Source organism: Bacillus rossius, assembly GCF_032445375.1.
Source record: "Bacillus rossius redtenbacheri isolate Brsri chromosome 9 unlocalized genomic scaffold, Brsri_v3 Brsri_v3_scf9_2, whole genome shotgun sequence".
NCBI classification, from domain to species: Eukaryota; Metazoa; Arthropoda; class Insecta; order Phasmatodea; family Bacillidae; genus Bacillus; species Bacillus rossius.
This window is the reverse complement of record NW_026962013.1, coordinates 31,124-48,652: the sequence shown is the minus strand read 5'-3', so window position 1 is coordinate 48,652 and position 17,529 is coordinate 31,124. Positions and strand designations below refer to the sequence as shown.

General features: G+C 39.9%; 1 protein-coding gene across 2 annotated transcripts; it reads right to left on the bottom strand.

The window, feature by feature from the left end:
• Window positions 1-836: 836 nt before the first annotated feature.
• Window positions 837-17,239, bottom strand: LOC134542882 (programmed cell death protein 2-like). 2 transcript variants are annotated; one of them, XM_063387465.1, is made up of 5 exons: window positions 17,031-17,239; window positions 16,436-16,599; window positions 13,811-14,111; window positions 1,701-2,020; window positions 837-1,493 (listed from the first exon to the last, which is right to left on the bottom strand). In XM_063387465.1, the coding sequence occupies exons 1-5, from the start codon at window positions 17,142-17,144 to the stop codon at window positions 1,208-1,210; spliced, it is 1,185 nt and encodes a 394-aa protein (XP_063243535.1). In that variant the 5' UTR covers window positions 17,145-17,239; the 3' UTR covers window positions 837-1,207. The 2 variants fall into 2 exon arrangements, with proteins under 2 accessions (XP_063243535.1, XP_063243536.1); XM_063387466.1 differs by having other exon boundaries at window positions 17,043-17,239.
• Between the last annotated feature and the right edge of the window lie 290 nt (window positions 17,240-17,529).

Here is a 17,529-nt window from a genome sequence, read left to right as displayed (position 1 = left end):
TAGAGTGCTTGCTCTGGAGCGTGACCACCTCCCGCCGGCAGACTGCTTGACAGCTCTCATGAGAGTGTGTTACTTGATCGAGCAGAGCTAGAGTGCTCGCTCTGGAGCGTGACCACCTCCTGCCGGCAGACTGCTTGACAGCTCTCATGAGAGTGTGTTACTTGATCGAGCAGAGCTAGAGTGCTCGCTCTGGAGCGTGACCACCTCCTGCCGGCAGACTGCTTGACAGCTCTCATGAGAGAGTGTTACTTGATCGAGCAGAGCTAGAGTGCTTGCTCTGGAGCGTGACCACCTCCCGCCGGCAGACTGCTTGACAGCTCTCATGAGAGAGTGTTACTTGATCGAGCAGAGCTAGAGTGCTTGCTCTGGAGCGTGACCACCTCCCGCCGGCAGACTGCTTGACAGCTCTCATGAGAGTGTGTTACTTGATCGAGCAGAGCTAGAGTGCTTGCTCTGGAGCGTGACCACCTCCCGCCGGCAGACTGCTTGACAGCTCTCATGAGAGAGTGTTACTTGAAGTGAGCAGAGCTAGAGTGCTTGCTCTGGAGCGTGACCACCTCCCGCCGGCAGACTGCTTGACAGCTCTCATGAGAGAGTGTTACTTGAAGTGAGCAGAGCTAGAGTGCTTGCTCTGGAGCGTGACCACCTCCTGCCGGCAGACTGCTTGACAGCTCTCATGAGAGTGTGTTACTTGATCGAGCAGAGCTAGAGTGCTCGCTCTGGAGCGTGACCACCTCCTGCCGGCAGACTGCTTGACAGCTCTCATGAGAGTGTGTTACTTGAAGTGAGCAGAGCTAGAGTGCTTGCTCTGGAGCGTGACCACCTCCCGCCGGCAGACTGCTTGACAGCTCTCATGAGAGAGTGTTACTTGAAGTGAGCAGAGCTAGAGTGCTTGCTCTGGAGCGTGACCACCTCCTGCCGGCAGACTGCTTGACAGCTCTCATGAGAGAGTGTTACTTGAAGTGAGCAGAGCTAGAGTGCTCGCTCTGGAGTGTGACCACCTTCCGCCGGCAGACTGCTTGACAGCTCTCATGAGAGAGTGTTACTTGAAGTGAGCAGAGCTAGAGTGCTCGCTCTGGAGTGTGACCACCTTCCGCCGGCAGACTGCTTGACAGCTCTCATGAGAGAGTGTTACTTGAAGTGAGCAGAGCTAGAGTGCTTGCTCTGGAGCGTGACCACCTTCCGCCGGCAGACTGCTTGACAGCTCTCATGAGAGAGTGTTACTTGAAGTGAGCGAGCTAGAGTGCTCGCTCTGGAGAGTGACCACCTCCCGCCGGCAGAGGTCGCCCTCGGCCCAGCAGCAGCCCTGGCAGCTCCACACGAGGACGCTGCTGAACTCCAGGTGGTGGCCGGTGGAGCCGACCAATCGCAAGCGGTACATCAGCGTGGGGAGCAGCTGGAGCTCGCAGGCCACGGGGCCCCGGCAGTACGCACAGCAGCGAGGCACATTCTCGAGGGGACGCAGGAGAAGAGGCGGAGTCCCTATGTAGTACCTGCATTCATCGACACAACTCCTTTAAATAATTTACTACTCATTTTAATTATTAAATTTATACATTAAAATCTAAGACAAACTTAGAAGTTTACGTTTCATTACAAAGATATGCAAAAAACATATATGTAAAAAATTTTCCAATATGAATAATAAAACTTATATATGTTATAATGAAGATTGAGCTGGGTAGCGGTAGCACACACACCGGAGCAACTGTTGTGGGTGTCTGCGCAGCCTCAGCAGGAAGCGGTAGCACATGGTGTCACCGTGCAGCGGCCGGTCGGGCTCGTAGCCCTCCTCCTCCCCACCGTGGCTCACCAGCAGCTCACGTCCATGCTCTCTGCACGGCAGCTCACGTCCGTGCTCTCCGCACGGCCGCTCCTCCTCGCCCTCCTCGCCGGTGGCCAGGAACACTGCCTGGAACTGGGGTGCCGCCCCCTCGGGCAGGCCCGCGCGGCTTGTGGCGTCGTCCCGCAGCACGGCGAGCAGGTTCCCGGCGGGTAGCACGGGCGTGTCTACCGTCACCTGTGCACGTGCCATCACACACTACACTACACTACACTACACTACACTGTCAACTAATTATCTTCTCCACAGTATTTTACATTTTTCGAATCTAAGTAAAATCCAATGTTTTTAAGTTAATTTTTAAAGTGTATTCAAATTTAAAAGGGAGATATTTCCTGAAAAAAGTTATTATCTTGGTTTCTGCATTATTAAGTTTAACCAGATTGTCTTTACGCCATTGATTGACGTAATTAGTGTTATTTTGCAACAAGCGGTCATTTAGAGTTGTAATTTTCCTATAAATTTTTAGATCATCTGCAAATAGTGAGCCTGTTGAGTGATTAAGGACCAATTTTGGCAATATTATATAGTTGATGAAAATATTAAAAAGCAGGGCTGACAGCGTACCTCCCAGGGGAACACCAGAACAGGCATTAAATAACGAGGAATTGTGATTATTAATCAATGCAAAAATTTCTATTTTCGAGATAGCTGGAGAACCATTTAATATAATTATCATATAGACAGATGCTCGATAATTTAATAAGTAGTAGAGAATGGTTTACAGTATCGAAAGCTCAACACCCTAGCAAAACCATTATGTAAGGATATTGGTCGATAATTAGCAACATCGAGTTTTCTTCCAGAATTATAGATTGTAATAACCTTGGCAGTTTTCCAATTGCTAGGATACACTTGCAATTTAAAACGAATGTTTAATATATGTATGTTGTAATAGTGGTGTTATTAATTGAGAGCAACCCTTAAGAATAAAATTGGGTATACCGTCTGGACAAGTTGATTTGGAAATTTTAAGCGCCTTTATAACAAGAGAACAAGGCTTTCAAAGATTAATGTTATAGGGATAGTCCCAAGGCATAGGTCAGTGACAGGCACTTGAGGTTTAGCACTGACAGGAACATAAACAATAGAAAAAAACTGGTTCATTAGCTACAGCACCATTTACTTTAAGAGAGTGTGTTCATAATAACCATTTTTCATGATTTTAACTTATCTCCAAGAAAATTTTTGGATTCTGCTTGATGTTATTGATTGTCCAAGTCCATTGAATTTTATCATGTTTGATTAGAACTTACACTTATTTTCGATAATGAGAGAATATTAGAACATATTTTTGGATCTTTTATATAATTTAATTTTTTTTTCTCCTGTTTTAGAGCGTAAATGAACTGATTTGAAAACCGGACATTTAGCAGCCTTTTTTCTTCAAGTTGGTATGTAGATAATTTTTTCACTTATATAATTACATAGTTGCTCAGCAAGATAATTTACGTCAGAAAAGTTGTAAAAGTCAGTCCAATCGTGATTTTTAATTGAATTGTATATTACTGTTTTCGTAACTACGAAACTGAGTCTAAGAATTATACTTGTGCGAGGAACTTTCAATTGAAATAATAATGTTTAAAACAGGATGGTACAGGTCTTTGATTAACACATCATTCATAAAAGTTACAAAACATGGAAAAATATTAGAGAAGCAGAGATCTAGAAGATTCTTGGATGGTTGGTTATTATAGCCTTAGGCTAGATGTTATCAGCTGAGTTACCTATTCACCCAGTAACACCAGGAGTGCTAAAGTCTCCAAGAATCATTAAGCATCATAACAGGTTATAGGTTTATCTTGTAGGGCCTCAAAGTATTCACAGTAAGCATTGGCAGTAGTATCAGGCGACAAGTAAATATTTCCAAGAATTAAAAATTTGGAAGATGAGGTTTTAATTCTTATCCACACGGCTTCAACTTCAGAGGAGTCAATTATATGAATAGGTTTAGCTGATATGAATTTATTTTTGTTAATAGCTATTAATGCACTGCCATCCTTTTTCTTGTTAGTTAGTTTAGGATTCCTGTCATTTCATACTGATAGGTGAAATAATGAGAGTTTACAATGTGTTAATTTATAAAAATATTTTCATAAAATTCATTTGATTTAGTTCGAAGTTCTCCGACATTTTGATATGAGATAATCAAATCTTTAATGCTAGACGGCACTGGATTATAGTAATGATTCTCCTCCTGGCCTCCGGTTAGAAGATGTAGATACGCTGCTGTGGGGCACAAGATGAAATGTTATTGACAATTGCTCTATCTGCAAGGGTGGATTTATTGTTGGCAATTTCCTCAGGATGAAGCTTCCCGTAGAAAGGGCTAATAAGACAACCGCTAGGCCATGTAACTATGTTAATACGGCTGAAGTCATATTCAGGGACTGAGAAATGGAAGGATGCATAAGTATTATGTTTTGTTCTCATTTTTGTCACTTTGAATGATGATAGGTTTAGTTTATTGGACAGATAATCAATGATTTCCTGTTCCAGTAAAAAGAGTTCAAAGCATGTGACAAAGCTTCTGACTTCTGATAGGTAAGTTTAGATGTGGTTTTAAGGTAGGATGTGTTACGAATACCAACTTGCACAGGGAATTTTTCCAAACTTGGTAATGTTTGGTATCAGCGTTGCCGTTGGCACGGGACTTGTGCGCAAATTACACAATGGGAAAGCCTTCTTGGTCATCTGGTTGGTAGTTGGTGTTGTTGAGATTTATGATGACGCATGATTCATGCTGAGTGTTGGAAGTAGGTCACGAGTCGTGTTGCTATGGCCGGATGCGCCCCGTGCTTCAATGTGACTTGATAACTTACTGTTGGAGGATTTTTTCATTGATTGACTAAAAGATTTTTCGTAGTTTCTCTTGATGTTCAGGTTTTGCTTGATCTGGGATAATTCATGTTTGATTTCATAAGCTTCTACTCTATAGAGTCCATGAGCAAAGTTTTAGAACTTTATTTTCATTCTTTAAATCATCAACTTTTTAACAAAGTAATTTCACAATGCTGATTAATTCTTCCATGCTTGAGAAATCAAGTTTGGAAACTTCATGTAAGCAGTGATTATGGTTTTCATAAGTTTTTGAAGACTTTTTTTCGACTGCAACCTAAACATGATCGGGTGAATGTCTCTCACTAGCTCAAACTCAAAAGTAAATGCTTCATTAAGGGATGACAAAAACCCCCGAAAATCAGGCTGATTATATAATGATGAATTAATTATATACAATATATGAATACATGATTACAATAGAGTAACATATGAATTGCGGAGCACACACAAAACACGTCTGACGGCTAGGAAATCATGGCCGCTACTGACCATTTAAAATACGTCCAGCAATATAAAGACCAAAATAATAACAAAATAACTTTATAAACATTATTCCCAATATTTTATATAATGTAGCCTTACACTAGACTCAATTATTTTAAAAACCTGTAACATTATAGAAGCCATAGCCTTCTGCCTGAGCCTATAGACCGACAGGAATAATTAAAATACCGTATTTGATCGCGTAAAGGCCCCGCCCGTGTATACGCCCCCCCCTCATTTTGTAAACATTTATGAGAAAAAATTTAAAAACGTGTTTTTCTGGGTTTATCTGAGGGCAGGGCAGCTTGGTATGCATCAAACAGCAAGACATATATTGTGAGCAGCAGTGATGCAGAGACTGGCATTATAGTTTGTCCGCTCTCAGCAGGACTGTCGTGAGGCGTGACAGACGTACGCAGTTAGTTGTATCTCAAACGGCATAAAGCTAAAGAAACCTGGACTCGCGCGCTTGTGTTGATGTGGAGTGTTGTCGGAGAAGAAGAGGGGAAGTGAAAGAGGAAGGGAAGTGGGTGGAGCAGGTACCTACGTAGTCAGCAAGCGCTGCTGGCCGACAGTGTTGCCACGCTTTACGCGCTCCGGCAGTTCCACGCTACACATTGCCAGTCGCATTGTTTTAGAGTGTGTGTCGTTACCGTAAACGTGAAAATGGGCGGAAAAAGGGGTAGCTAAACTAACTCAGGGTTCCCACCAACTTGTTTCAGTAAATTTCCCTGAGTTTTCCCTGTTTTCCCTGTCCTATAATATATTTTGACATCGTACGGCCGAAGGCCACCCCAAAGCCCGACCTGCACCCGCCAGTACTCGGCTCCGCTAACGGAAAGCGCCCCTAGCCATGGCCCACCCGAGTCAAGTGAGCGGACCGCAGCCCCAAGGTAGAGAATAGCGAACCATTTCTAATTACGCATGCAATGCACTCACCGTGCCTACAAAATTCCCCACGTAATAATAACGTAATCAAAAACAAACAAAAGCCCCTAATTAATAAAGTGCGACGTAGGAGTGCCCGGCTCACTCACGTGTGGTTTTCCGCTAAAACAGCTGTGAGTGCAACCCTTGCGGCCTTCAGCCTAATTTCAGTAGGGAAACGTGTGACGTAATTCAAACCACCCCCAAATTAGCATTATCGTTCGCCACTGGAGTAGTTTTCAAGAAACAGACAGTCTCCAGCTTGACTCTAATATTCAAACTTATTTTAGACAAACTTATTAAATGTCATTTCTATAACATATATAGATATTAGATTAATCATTATGTTTTATTATGTGAATTTAGAGCCACTTAAAATGAGTTAATTATATAGATTTTTACGAATAACGGAACTTTAGAAACTCTGGCGCGACAGGGAGCTCACCCCTCCCCTCGCGCCAGGGCCGGACGCGAGTACAGCGCGACTCGCGGACCGGGACGGACGCACGTCCCACGGGGAGCCAGCATCTCTTTGTTTCACCGACGTCCATCTGGTAATTATAGTCACAACCAAAACCTTTTTTTTAATACTCCCCGTGTGCGCCCGGTCCTTTTTCCGGTGTAGGGCCTAACCCAGCCGCATCAATTTAACACGCCCCACACAAAGCATTACGTGGGGTCGTGCAGTATTCGGTACGGGCCGTCTCCCGACACCCCAGAACTTTATTTAATCGCCTAGTGCACAGGCACAGGCTAACTTCAAGATTAAACGTGTTTAAATTTAGTAGCGAGCCGCGGTCCACACAGGTGGGCCCGCGCGTCGCCAATTACAGATTACGAAATTAGCCGATGCTAATTGAACGCTCTCCCTCGACTTCAACTGGCGTGAGGACTTAAGTAAACGCACGTAGAGGCACGCAGGTGCCCCTCTCAAATAACGTGTGCAGTGTAATCGTGTACTTAAAAGCACCACAGAGTGCCAGTTTATCAAGTGTAATTGTAATCATAGTGTAATCAAAACTTCTACGTGTTCCGACGCCCCATTGGCAGTCATGTACCGCCAAGTAAACCTCGCGCCCAATGTAATGAACCAGTGTCAATCGTGAACAATAAAAAGTCCACCCCGCACCCCCCGTGCGACCCGTAGAAAAACCAAGCAGTGTATGTCAATTAACTTAAACAACCCCATCAGGAAACAAAATTCACCACCGCCGACGGTTCTAGCGGACCACGCTGGGGCAACGAACCCACGACCATCACACGGTTAGACACCGAGCTAGCCTGGCGCCCTCCCGGAGCAGAAAACGCTAAAAAAGCCAGCCAACCCGCTAGGACCTGCGCCTGATCTCGAACACGAGACCGCGGCTGACGGCAATTTTCCCTGTGCTAAATTAAAAAAATATATATATAATGCAATAAACTAATCACAATAAGAACAATTTTATTTAATATACAGGCATACATATGCTACTAACATAAAGGTATTATCAGATATTTTATTACCTGCTAAATTGCTGTGAACATTTAGACATACATAGGCCTAATGTTATACCACTTGTGCTGCATAGGAAAAAAATGTTTAGGTATCTTGCATATTCAATGTACATTCACAAAATATTACAAATATGTACTGGTTATTCTTTAAGCCCATTACATTTTTTTCTTAATTTTTTTAATTTTCATCTCTAAATGCTCTTTTTGTTTATCTATTTCCAGTTTTTTATTTAGCAGCTCTTGAATTTCTACAGTCTTGCGTTTTTTTTTCTTCCTTACAATATCTGTCCAACTTCTTGTCCTCTTCTTCATTTTGACGTTTTTGCTCCAGGGCACCTTTGTACCTTGAAGCTGCTCCTCTGGCATATTTTATCATTTCCTGATCTACTTGAATACAATTTTCACCACCAGCATTACTAACTCCATTCCAAACTCGTCGCAGGCCAATCAAAGATTCCTCGTGGAGATTTTCAACAAGCATCTCCTTATTGATGGAGAATCCAGATTCCACAAAAGCATTACAATGTGAGAGAATTAATATAATTTTCACTGCAAGCCACATATCTTTAAACTGTTCTTCTCCACTCAACATATCTGCAAAAAAAAGAGTCCAATCTGTTATTGTGTACATGAAATGATGCAAGTTTGTCAGAATTGATATTAGTAACAAATTTGGTAAACTGAACACTAGCTCTATCAGATTGAAGAGCAGTTAGGTGCTTGGCAGACATAAGAATTTGCAAACATGTGTTCTTGCTTGTCCTACACTCTTCCTGTTTGTCCAACAATTTTCTAGGGTCCAAACAAGCAGCAGCTTTAACCATTTTGTATTTTATTGGGCTATGTTCAACAAGTTTCTTGGCAATCTGAACCATGCGTGTTTTGCATTCTGTTAGGAACCTTTGTTTCTGAAGTTCTTTTACATCAACCACAACTAACTCATGCTTTGCAGCAAATCCAATTTTCAACTTTGAGAGTGGAAGTCCCAGACTTACATCGTCAAAATTAATACTAATAAGCTGATATGCAGTTGTCTTGGCTTTCAAAATTTCCATGTTAATGAAACGTCCCAGCAACTCTCTTAGCAAGTCCTCCAATTCCTTATGCAGAAATGGTAACATTGGTTTCGATGTTTGGAACTTCTTTAAAAATGGTTCAAGTGAAGAAGCCATTGTCAGGAAAAAACTCAGCTTAGCTAGCAACAAAGGATCCCTCAAACAATCTTTCACTTTCTCAACAGAATATGTAGCAGGTAATTTACTGGTCTTAAAAAAATGTTTCAAGTGAGGAAAAATTTGTATTGCTCTCTCACACACTGGGACATTTTCCAACCACCGACAATCACAAAATTTGATCAGAAGAACACTGCAACTTGTAACTTGTCTGAAGTCTGATCGTCGAGCAGGTGAGTCTTTGAACACAGAATATATGGCCCTTAAAAATTGAACAACAACCCACCCGGTCTTTCTAAAACCCATTTGAAAGGCACCATGAACAACATGGAGACCACAAGATCCCGGGTCTAATATATCTGGATCTTCTTCGCACACCTTAGTTTTTGCCTTCAATTTTTTCATGAACAACCAATTGACATTCGGCCCATCCATGGATACTTGTACAATTTTGGATAGTTCCACATCCTTTAGTCCCTGTTGAAACCCTTCTAAGAGATCATCAACTGTAGAATGGCTTAAAAATGAAGAATTCCAGTACCTGGCCATTACTTGATTTTCGTTGACGTCCCATATACGTACAGCTATGTCAATTTGTTGTACCTTTGATACCCTATTGAAGGATTCATCAAAGCACGCAACAATGTATTTTGTGGGTCTGATTTCATCTGTAAGTTTGTGGAAAAAATACGGGGCAAGTCCATAAGTAACTAAGTATGCAGTCTTGGTACTACTAAGCTGCATTTCTTGTGCAATGGAACTATCTGGAAACATTTTAGCAAACAAATTGCTTATTCCTTGTTGGCTATTAAAACTGTCTTTTTTCATAACAACATGTGATGCCCACAATATTTCTGCCTTTCTGACATTACTGTCTCCCTGAAAATGTATTTTATTTACCATACCTGAAGATGCCTCTTTGAGAGCACTGAATGATGATGATGATCCAGTTAACAATGAACAGGATGCTGGTGTGCTGGATGCTAATTCAGAATTTGGTGCTGTGGAAACACTTGAAATAATTGATCCCTTCGTTTCTTGGTGATTTAAAGGCTTTGTTAAGTATGCTGACATAGATGCAGAAATACTGCTCGCAGTATAACGGTTCGTTACTTACAAAAATAAAAAGATTTAAAGCGTTGACTGTAGTTTTTGTTTTATTCTTTCAAATTAGAATGCACAGACGAATCCAAACACTTCCAAAAGAGGTTGCTCACTCGTTCAACACATACATCTGCCCGTCAAAAAATGCCCACAGTTTGCGCGATGTGAATTAACGAAAAAATAGCGTCCTTCAGTAATGTTTTTACTGGAAGTACACGAAGTCAGTGCGGCCTCAAACAGGGCCGCACCCAGCGAAAACGAATTTTGCCCCGAGCCAAAACGCCGACGAAGGTGATCAAAATTTCTAAATACTGCCCGAACGAAATGAAAAGAAAATTAGGTTAATTTAATACTCGGCATGGCTCTGACCACCAACGTTAAATTATTTCTCCAGCAAATTACTTCATTTATTGGCGAGAAGCCACCGAACGCGACCTAATCGTGCAGCGTTCAACGGACGACTGGTGAAGTCTTGTCACCGTCTCCTCCACGCAGGGAGTAGACGTCACATGACCTCACCGACCAATCTCACGCACGCTTCATTCACGCTTACAGATACAAGCCAATCAGAGAACAAATTACAATACATGAAAAAACCCTGTACACACATAACTCGGGGCTTCCCTTGATCTGTCTCTTTTCAATTTCACATCAAAATTGGGGACTCCCATTCTCGTTCTCTCTCCCACACCGTGAGACAGCAGTTATCACTCAGTTCCCACGCAGTGGGGAAATTCCCGTCTTTATCTATCTCTGAGGGGAATTACTGTTTCTTTCTCACTCACACTTACATGTCTCTTATGCCTCTCTTTCTACACATCACCCCAGCCCAGACACAGTCCCGTGATCTTTAATTATATTGCAACACGTTAATTAAAATTAAGAACAGCAATCATAATACAAATTACTTTACAAAATAAAACTTATTTAGAAAAAAACCTGAAAAAGTAGGCCTAAACAGGCAAAATTCTAGTATAGCGACTTCTTTGTGAATAATTACATAAAAAATAGTAATGATTGAAAACATCTCTTAAAATACAAGGTACACTCTTAAAACATAAAGCAAGTGCAAACATCAACCCTAAAATACATGAAAACGGTAAAATATAATTAGAAAGATTATTTAAGAAATATTTACATGCATAAAAAATAATTTAAAAGAAAAATATTTAATTAGGAGGGCAGGGGTCTTGCAACATTACAGCAGTAACCAACTGTTTGTGAAATTTCCCTTCTTGATGGCTCTTTACAGACTGTCTACCCATACTACTTTAAGAAAATACCTTTTTACACAAAATACACTTTGCACTATTGTCATCACCCTCAACACGACGTAGCCACTGTTTCCAGTCAGGAAACAGTGATCCATCTAGCCAAGCAGGATATAATTTAGACATCGTGAATGTCACACAATTATCCAATCAGACTATCAAGAATAGGCCTAGGCCTAATGTAGAGTAGCAAAACACATTTGATACTGAATCGCTTAGTCTCACAAGTTTCACCATGTCTTCATTGCACAATTAAGGAAACTGTGCTAGCACACATCCGTGAACGTAATCTATATTTCTAATGAGAAAATAATAAGAGGACCGCCGTTGATTTCTTCTGAGAAAAAAAAAAAACACTTCTCACAATTGACTTAAAAATTTCAAATATATTTAACTGCTTCTGTAGTCCGAGAACTCTTGACTCAGAATAACACAATGTGTAACTATTTTCACGGTGTTAGATACAACATGCAGTACACGTACGAAGTGTGTGTTGACAATAACGCAGGCGCATAGAAGTTTATTTCCTATTGCCTATTAACATTGTTGCCACGCACTAGATGCCTTATCATTCTTAATTTTTCCATACAAGTAAAAAACACCAGTGTGATATTAACAACGAAGCAATCAGTACCCTCATAAGAGTTCAATTAGTATTTAAATACTTTTTATCACTTTAAATCGCAAACCTAAATTATTGTTTTTTTCCTCTCTCTGTGTTTATTTTGTTTTTTATTGCCCTTTTTTTTTCAAGTATATATATTTTACAGACTTGAAACTTCACAGTAATGTTCCTTATGTTACGCAGGATGACATTTTACGAAAATTAGATCCCATGGGTGGTTAAAACCAGGTAACAGTGGGTACTTTGTCTGCATGAGAACAGGACTTTGCATTGTTCATGCCTTCTGCATCTCCATGGCAACGGGCATCGCGCGGCAGTGGCGTACCCACAAGGAGGGCATGTATAATGAGCGGCGCAAGAGTGATCTGCCTGTAGACTGCCGTAGCGAAGTACGGGTACATCAGTTGTATGTTGCGTGCACGAGTCGGGAAACCATCGGTGCTATTCATTTTTTCTCCGGTACATTATACAGCATTGTAATAAATTTTCACTGAATTTTTTTAATTTACCATTACTGTAAATGGGAGATGTGGCTTAATTTTTTTCCATTAGTATAGCCGTGCGAAGCCGGGTCGGGCAGCTGGTATATAAATATATATACAAACACACTGTGATTGCCGCACAACAAATTTCCCTGAGTTTTCCCTGTGTTTTTGACCCATTTCAATTTCCCTGAATTTTCCCTGTTTTCCCGGTCGTTGGGAGCCCTGTAACTAACCTAATGTCTAAAACTGGTTTTCATTTTTTTTATACCCATACCTAATCGAAAATAATTTAATCTTTGTATTTCTTAAACTAAGACAAAAGAAACTATACCGGTAATACATCAAGGAATTACCTATAAAAACTGGTACATGTACCATGAAACTGGTATTTCTAACACTCCTTTGTCTGGTTGGTTGGCTAGCTGGCAGGAAGGAGGTTAAGCCACGCCTCTGCCTCTCTCCCCTCCTAACCCAGCTGCCTCAGCCTCTCTCCCCCCTGCGGAGTCGTTGCCTCTCTCTTCCTCCTGCCGCGTCGCTGCCTCTCCTGCCCATCCTCATTCGAACAAAGACGCACGACTTGCCAATCGTTCCGCCAGCTGTTTCATTTAATCAAAATTTAATTGGCGTTTAGATAAGTTGTGGCGGTATTTCATTTTGCTTTTATTAAATGTTAGTTTTTCATACCTGAAAAAAAGAAAAATCTATTTTTTCCTCCAAATTCGCGTATAGGCTCCCTCCCCTTTTTTGGAGTCGAAAATTTGGAAAAAAAGGGGGGGCCTTTACGCAAGTAAATACGGTAACCATAAAACAAACAAGACTTCAAATAATTAATATAAATACAAAAATATTTTAAACAAATAAGCAATCAAACAAATTAATTTTAAAAATAAAAACATCTTAAAAACCTATTATTAAACCACCAAAGGACATGAAATATGGAAGATAAGAGACAAAAACTTACTGAAATGTTGAAGAACTGTAGAATTGAAATAGCACGAGTTAAAAGGAAACCAATTTGGGCATTAACTTATTACCATTTTTAAATAAAAATCTAAAAACAGAGTTTTAACAAATCTTTTTCATTTACAAAGTTGACATGAAATGGGGTGAGTGAGGTCATTAAATTGAAGTAAAAAAGAAAACTATCAATACATGACATTAGCTCCAAAACAATTTTTGTTTCAGGCTTAGGAATAAATACCTATTTATATTTTTAGGAAGCTTTATATCAGTTATGTGCAAATAACTTCTACAGTGTGCAAGATATATTGCGTACTTAGGAAATAAAATTTTTTTATCTAAAATTTTAAATTACATTTGCAAGCAGTTAATGTAGGCCTGCATATGCTGCAGTAATGAATAATTTGGTCCAGTTTTTTTATGCAACACTTACATTAGCTGATATCGGTATAGATTGTTAGAAGAAAAAACTTTTTTGATATCTTAAGAGCTTGAAACTCATTTCAAGATCACTTTAAAATGAAACATTCAGCTAAAGTCTGGTACATTCGGACCAGTTTGATAGTGTGAATGGGTGCTGAAAGCAAAGATCCCTTTCTACGCACCACTTCCCCCTCAGGGCCTTCAATCTCAGCAGAGGCTCCCGGGGACCGCGTCTGGCCCGCAGCGGCGTCGGTGTTGCGCTCATCCAAGGACAGGCCAGCCAGCCGGAATACATCTCCCCCCTCCTCATCCTCCTCATCAGAGGACGACCACTGGGGCTCCAGCGCCGTATTGCCATTGGCTCGGTCCTCGTCTGCGTCGCCCCACTCCTCCGCACTCACACACCAGTCCGTCGTCGCGGGGGGCAGGCTCTCAGGCAGCACGCACGACGCGTCCGGCCACTGGCAGCGCAGGCAAGCCCAGCTGCAAGCACCATGCGCATCCAGTCGACAAGCCAGGGGGAGGTCTGCTCCGTCCACTCCTCTGCACCCGCGCACCGGTGCGTCGTGGCGGGGACGGCTTGCGTCCGGCCGCTGCCAGCTGCAAGGGTGGAGGGGAAGGAACAGATGGGGCTCTGCTTCGCCCCCATTTTCAAGTCATTTCTTTTTTCCATCGAGGACAATTCCTGCTACTGTTTAGTCAAATTAGCATTACGTATAATTAGAGAAAATATTTTGTGGTGAACTGCGATATAACCAAAAGAAGATAGAAAAGTATATCACTACAACATGTAACACAGAAATATAACAAAAATTTTGAAACCAATCAGCATTTTAACCAAACATAACATGAAACACAAAAATTAAATTTTTTATTAATTTATTATAGCTTAACTTATCATGAAAACTGTACCTAATAAATAAAAAATATTAATTTTACCTCGTTCTATCTGACAACGCTCACTAAGATATTGTTACATTACTAACATTGGGTAGATAGATTCTGCAAACACAAATAGAACCATCGTTAATGGGCTGACGCAGTCAATATGGCCATCTACCTTGAAAACAGGTCACGTACCAGCGCAGTGAAGATATGATGCCGGAGGAAGAGGAAGCATACACTGATGCGTGTGTTTGGCTGCAATGCTGCTGTGCACATTCCGAAACAACAGTACAAGTAGGATCCCAAAAGTGAAAATATGCTTTTTGTGGGTTACTGTGAAGATACGAAAGAATACAGGTATCTGAACCCCTATAATTCCAAATGAATTCTTAAAGCTTAGGATGTAGTTTTTGTTGAAGTATGAGGCTTTTATTAACTGTAATTGAACATATTTTTGAGTCAGACATTGGCATTAAGGTGTGAAACGGAACATTGCAAACCTTGGTTATTTATTAATCGGTAAGTTAGATGGTGACACAATGGGTGTGGTGGTTAAACAAATGACTACTAATTGTTTTATGAAACTTTACGTAACTATCGCTGATCAATAAAAACAAGGAATATTATTTATTTAGGATCAGTTTTAATGACATAGTTATTGTCAAAGGCAAGTTGGTTAAAAGTATAAGCCTCACTTTTACTAACAAAGAACTGGGACATTTGGCTTTGTGAATAGAATTTATTTTTTGGGAGAATACTTTTCATATTTATACTTAGAATATGGGTACCCACCATGTAAATATTAATAGTTAAGCTTTTTTAAAAGTTTGAGAATGCATTTTATCATTATTTTAGTTAATGTTGATATTTTAAGGTCATTAATTTTTAATTATAAAGCTTTTTATATTAATCCCTTATTCAAATTCTAGGCAATATCATAATCATTTAGAGTTTATTTTATCACCTGTATCACAGCCATGTGTAAATTAGTATAGGTAAACCATTTATACTTTTTGCCTTTTCGTATTAATAATTTTGCTTTTTGTACTTTAGTACTTTAAAGTTAGTAGTATTTATGGGAAGCAGTATTTCTTGTAACCAATTCCATGCTTCACATATATATACATATATATATGGCGACAGCTGCATCAATGCTTAGGTATTGTAATGTAAGCTATAAACTGTATTTCTCAGAAACCAGTACAAATTTAAAGACGCTGTTTTCAGAGTAGATAGAGGAAGATCTTTTGTGTTTGAAACAGTATTTTCAGAGTTTTATTATTAATTCCTGAAAAGCAACATAAGAACATTACCTTGTACACCCTGATACTGCCTTAACCCAGTAGCCAAGCAGTCATTTATAGTAATTTTATTTTTTTAAGGACATTTTACAGGGTGTCTACAAACACTAGGTGAACCAATTTCATTACCTTATCATGGCCTTTAACAAAATTTTCATTACTTCTATACATCAGTCATTTTTTTATGTAACAAAGCTAAACCCTTTTCACAGATAATTTGCATTTGATTTTTTAAGTGCACAGTCTCCCAACTATTTATATTTAATGTGAGACTAGAAAATAAAGTGAGGCATCAAAAAAACCAAAATTAATGTTAGAAAAAAGCTGCTAGAAATTAAATTTGCATGACTTCTAGCACCATTAATGTTTATTTGGGTACTTTTCCATAACTTTCATATGTTCAGTAACCTGTATATACCATGTTCAAAAAGTGACACATTCTTAGGTATCAACTTCTTTTGCAGCTTTCTTTGGACATTTTTATCATTTAGAACTACAGATATTTTTGATAATTTCTGTTTTGTGTATTTGAGCATATTTCAGACCATTTTCTAAGGTTGCCTTATTACATTTTAGAAAATGAAGTGCATGTTACTTTCTAATTGTATTCGGCATGCACACCTGTCGTCCTGATCCCAGCAGCCTGGGCTGACGCAAGCGAAGAGGTACAGCGTGCGGTGGAGTGGGCTGCTGGCAAGGGGCGCGTACAGCTGGCACACCAGGGGCAGCACACGACCACACAGCCGGCACGAGGGGTTGGACAGGGCAACGCAGTCTGGCCAATCCTGCGGCAACACACGTGTCGTTTTGAACGGGCACAAAGCCAACCAAACAACTTAGGGGCAGAAATCCCAGTGCTGATAAGGTAATAAAGGGTGGAAGGAGCATAAACCGTGAAATTTCAACGAAACAGAGTAGAAACAAAATATGTATTGTTCCTATTGAAGATCTTATGAATACGACTCGTTTGTAAGTGATCCAAGAAATCATTTTGTATGAAATTACAGATTATAAGTATTTACAAGTTGATTAATGATTAATTTTGGGGAATTGAAAGTGTGTTGCAGGATATGAGGCAGATAAATATGCAAGTTATGTTTTTATGAAAATTAGGAGGGGGGGATAAATGTGTTTTTGTTTGTGTAATAGCTCAATAAAGAACTGAGATTATTTTTTCTTTTCAGGAAAACAAGAATATGAATCTTTAATATCTCACAATATTTCTTACCGGAGTGCCGCCGATTTTGTCCACCATACAAGAAAGTTTGTATTTATCAGTTATAACTTCATCTTCAAAACCGAGAATTACTTTTGAAATATTTCCTGCCATTAATAATGATTTAAATTACAGATGTGTAAATTAAAATAATAGCGGTTTAATTTGACATTTTTCCACGATGATTTTTAGATTCAACACAATCAAAGATTTTTTTTTTTTATGTTTGTTTGGGTCAGTGTTGCCAGATTGTAAATGTCAATGTCTCGTACCAAGGAACCAAAATTCTCGTATGAGACACAAAAAATCTCGTACACAATGGTGTTGTAAAAGCAAAAGTTTAAATGTTTTTCTACAATATTTTTATATACTTGACATTTGAGCTACAAGCCTAACAAATCTGAACTAAACAATTTTCACAATCCTATGATTACATAAGTAAAACATTATTAACAACAATTTTCACAACAATACAATTATTCCTGCCATTCACTCTTTT

Excerpts from the sequence above, each read along its gene's own strand:
- LOC134542882 (XM_063387465.1), bottom strand. The coding sequence starts at position 17,144 with ATGGCAGGAAATATTTCAAAAGTAATTCTCGGTTTTGAAGATGAAGTT. Across the intron at positions 16,600-17,030 it reads GCACTCCGGTAAGAAATATT|GATTGGCCAGACTGCGTTGC; the intron begins GTGAGATATTAA and ends GTGTTGCCGCAG. Across the intron at positions 1,494-1,700 it reads CACCCACAACAGTTGCTCCG|GTACTACATAGGGACTCCGC; the intron begins GTGTGTGTGCTA and ends CGATGAATGCAG.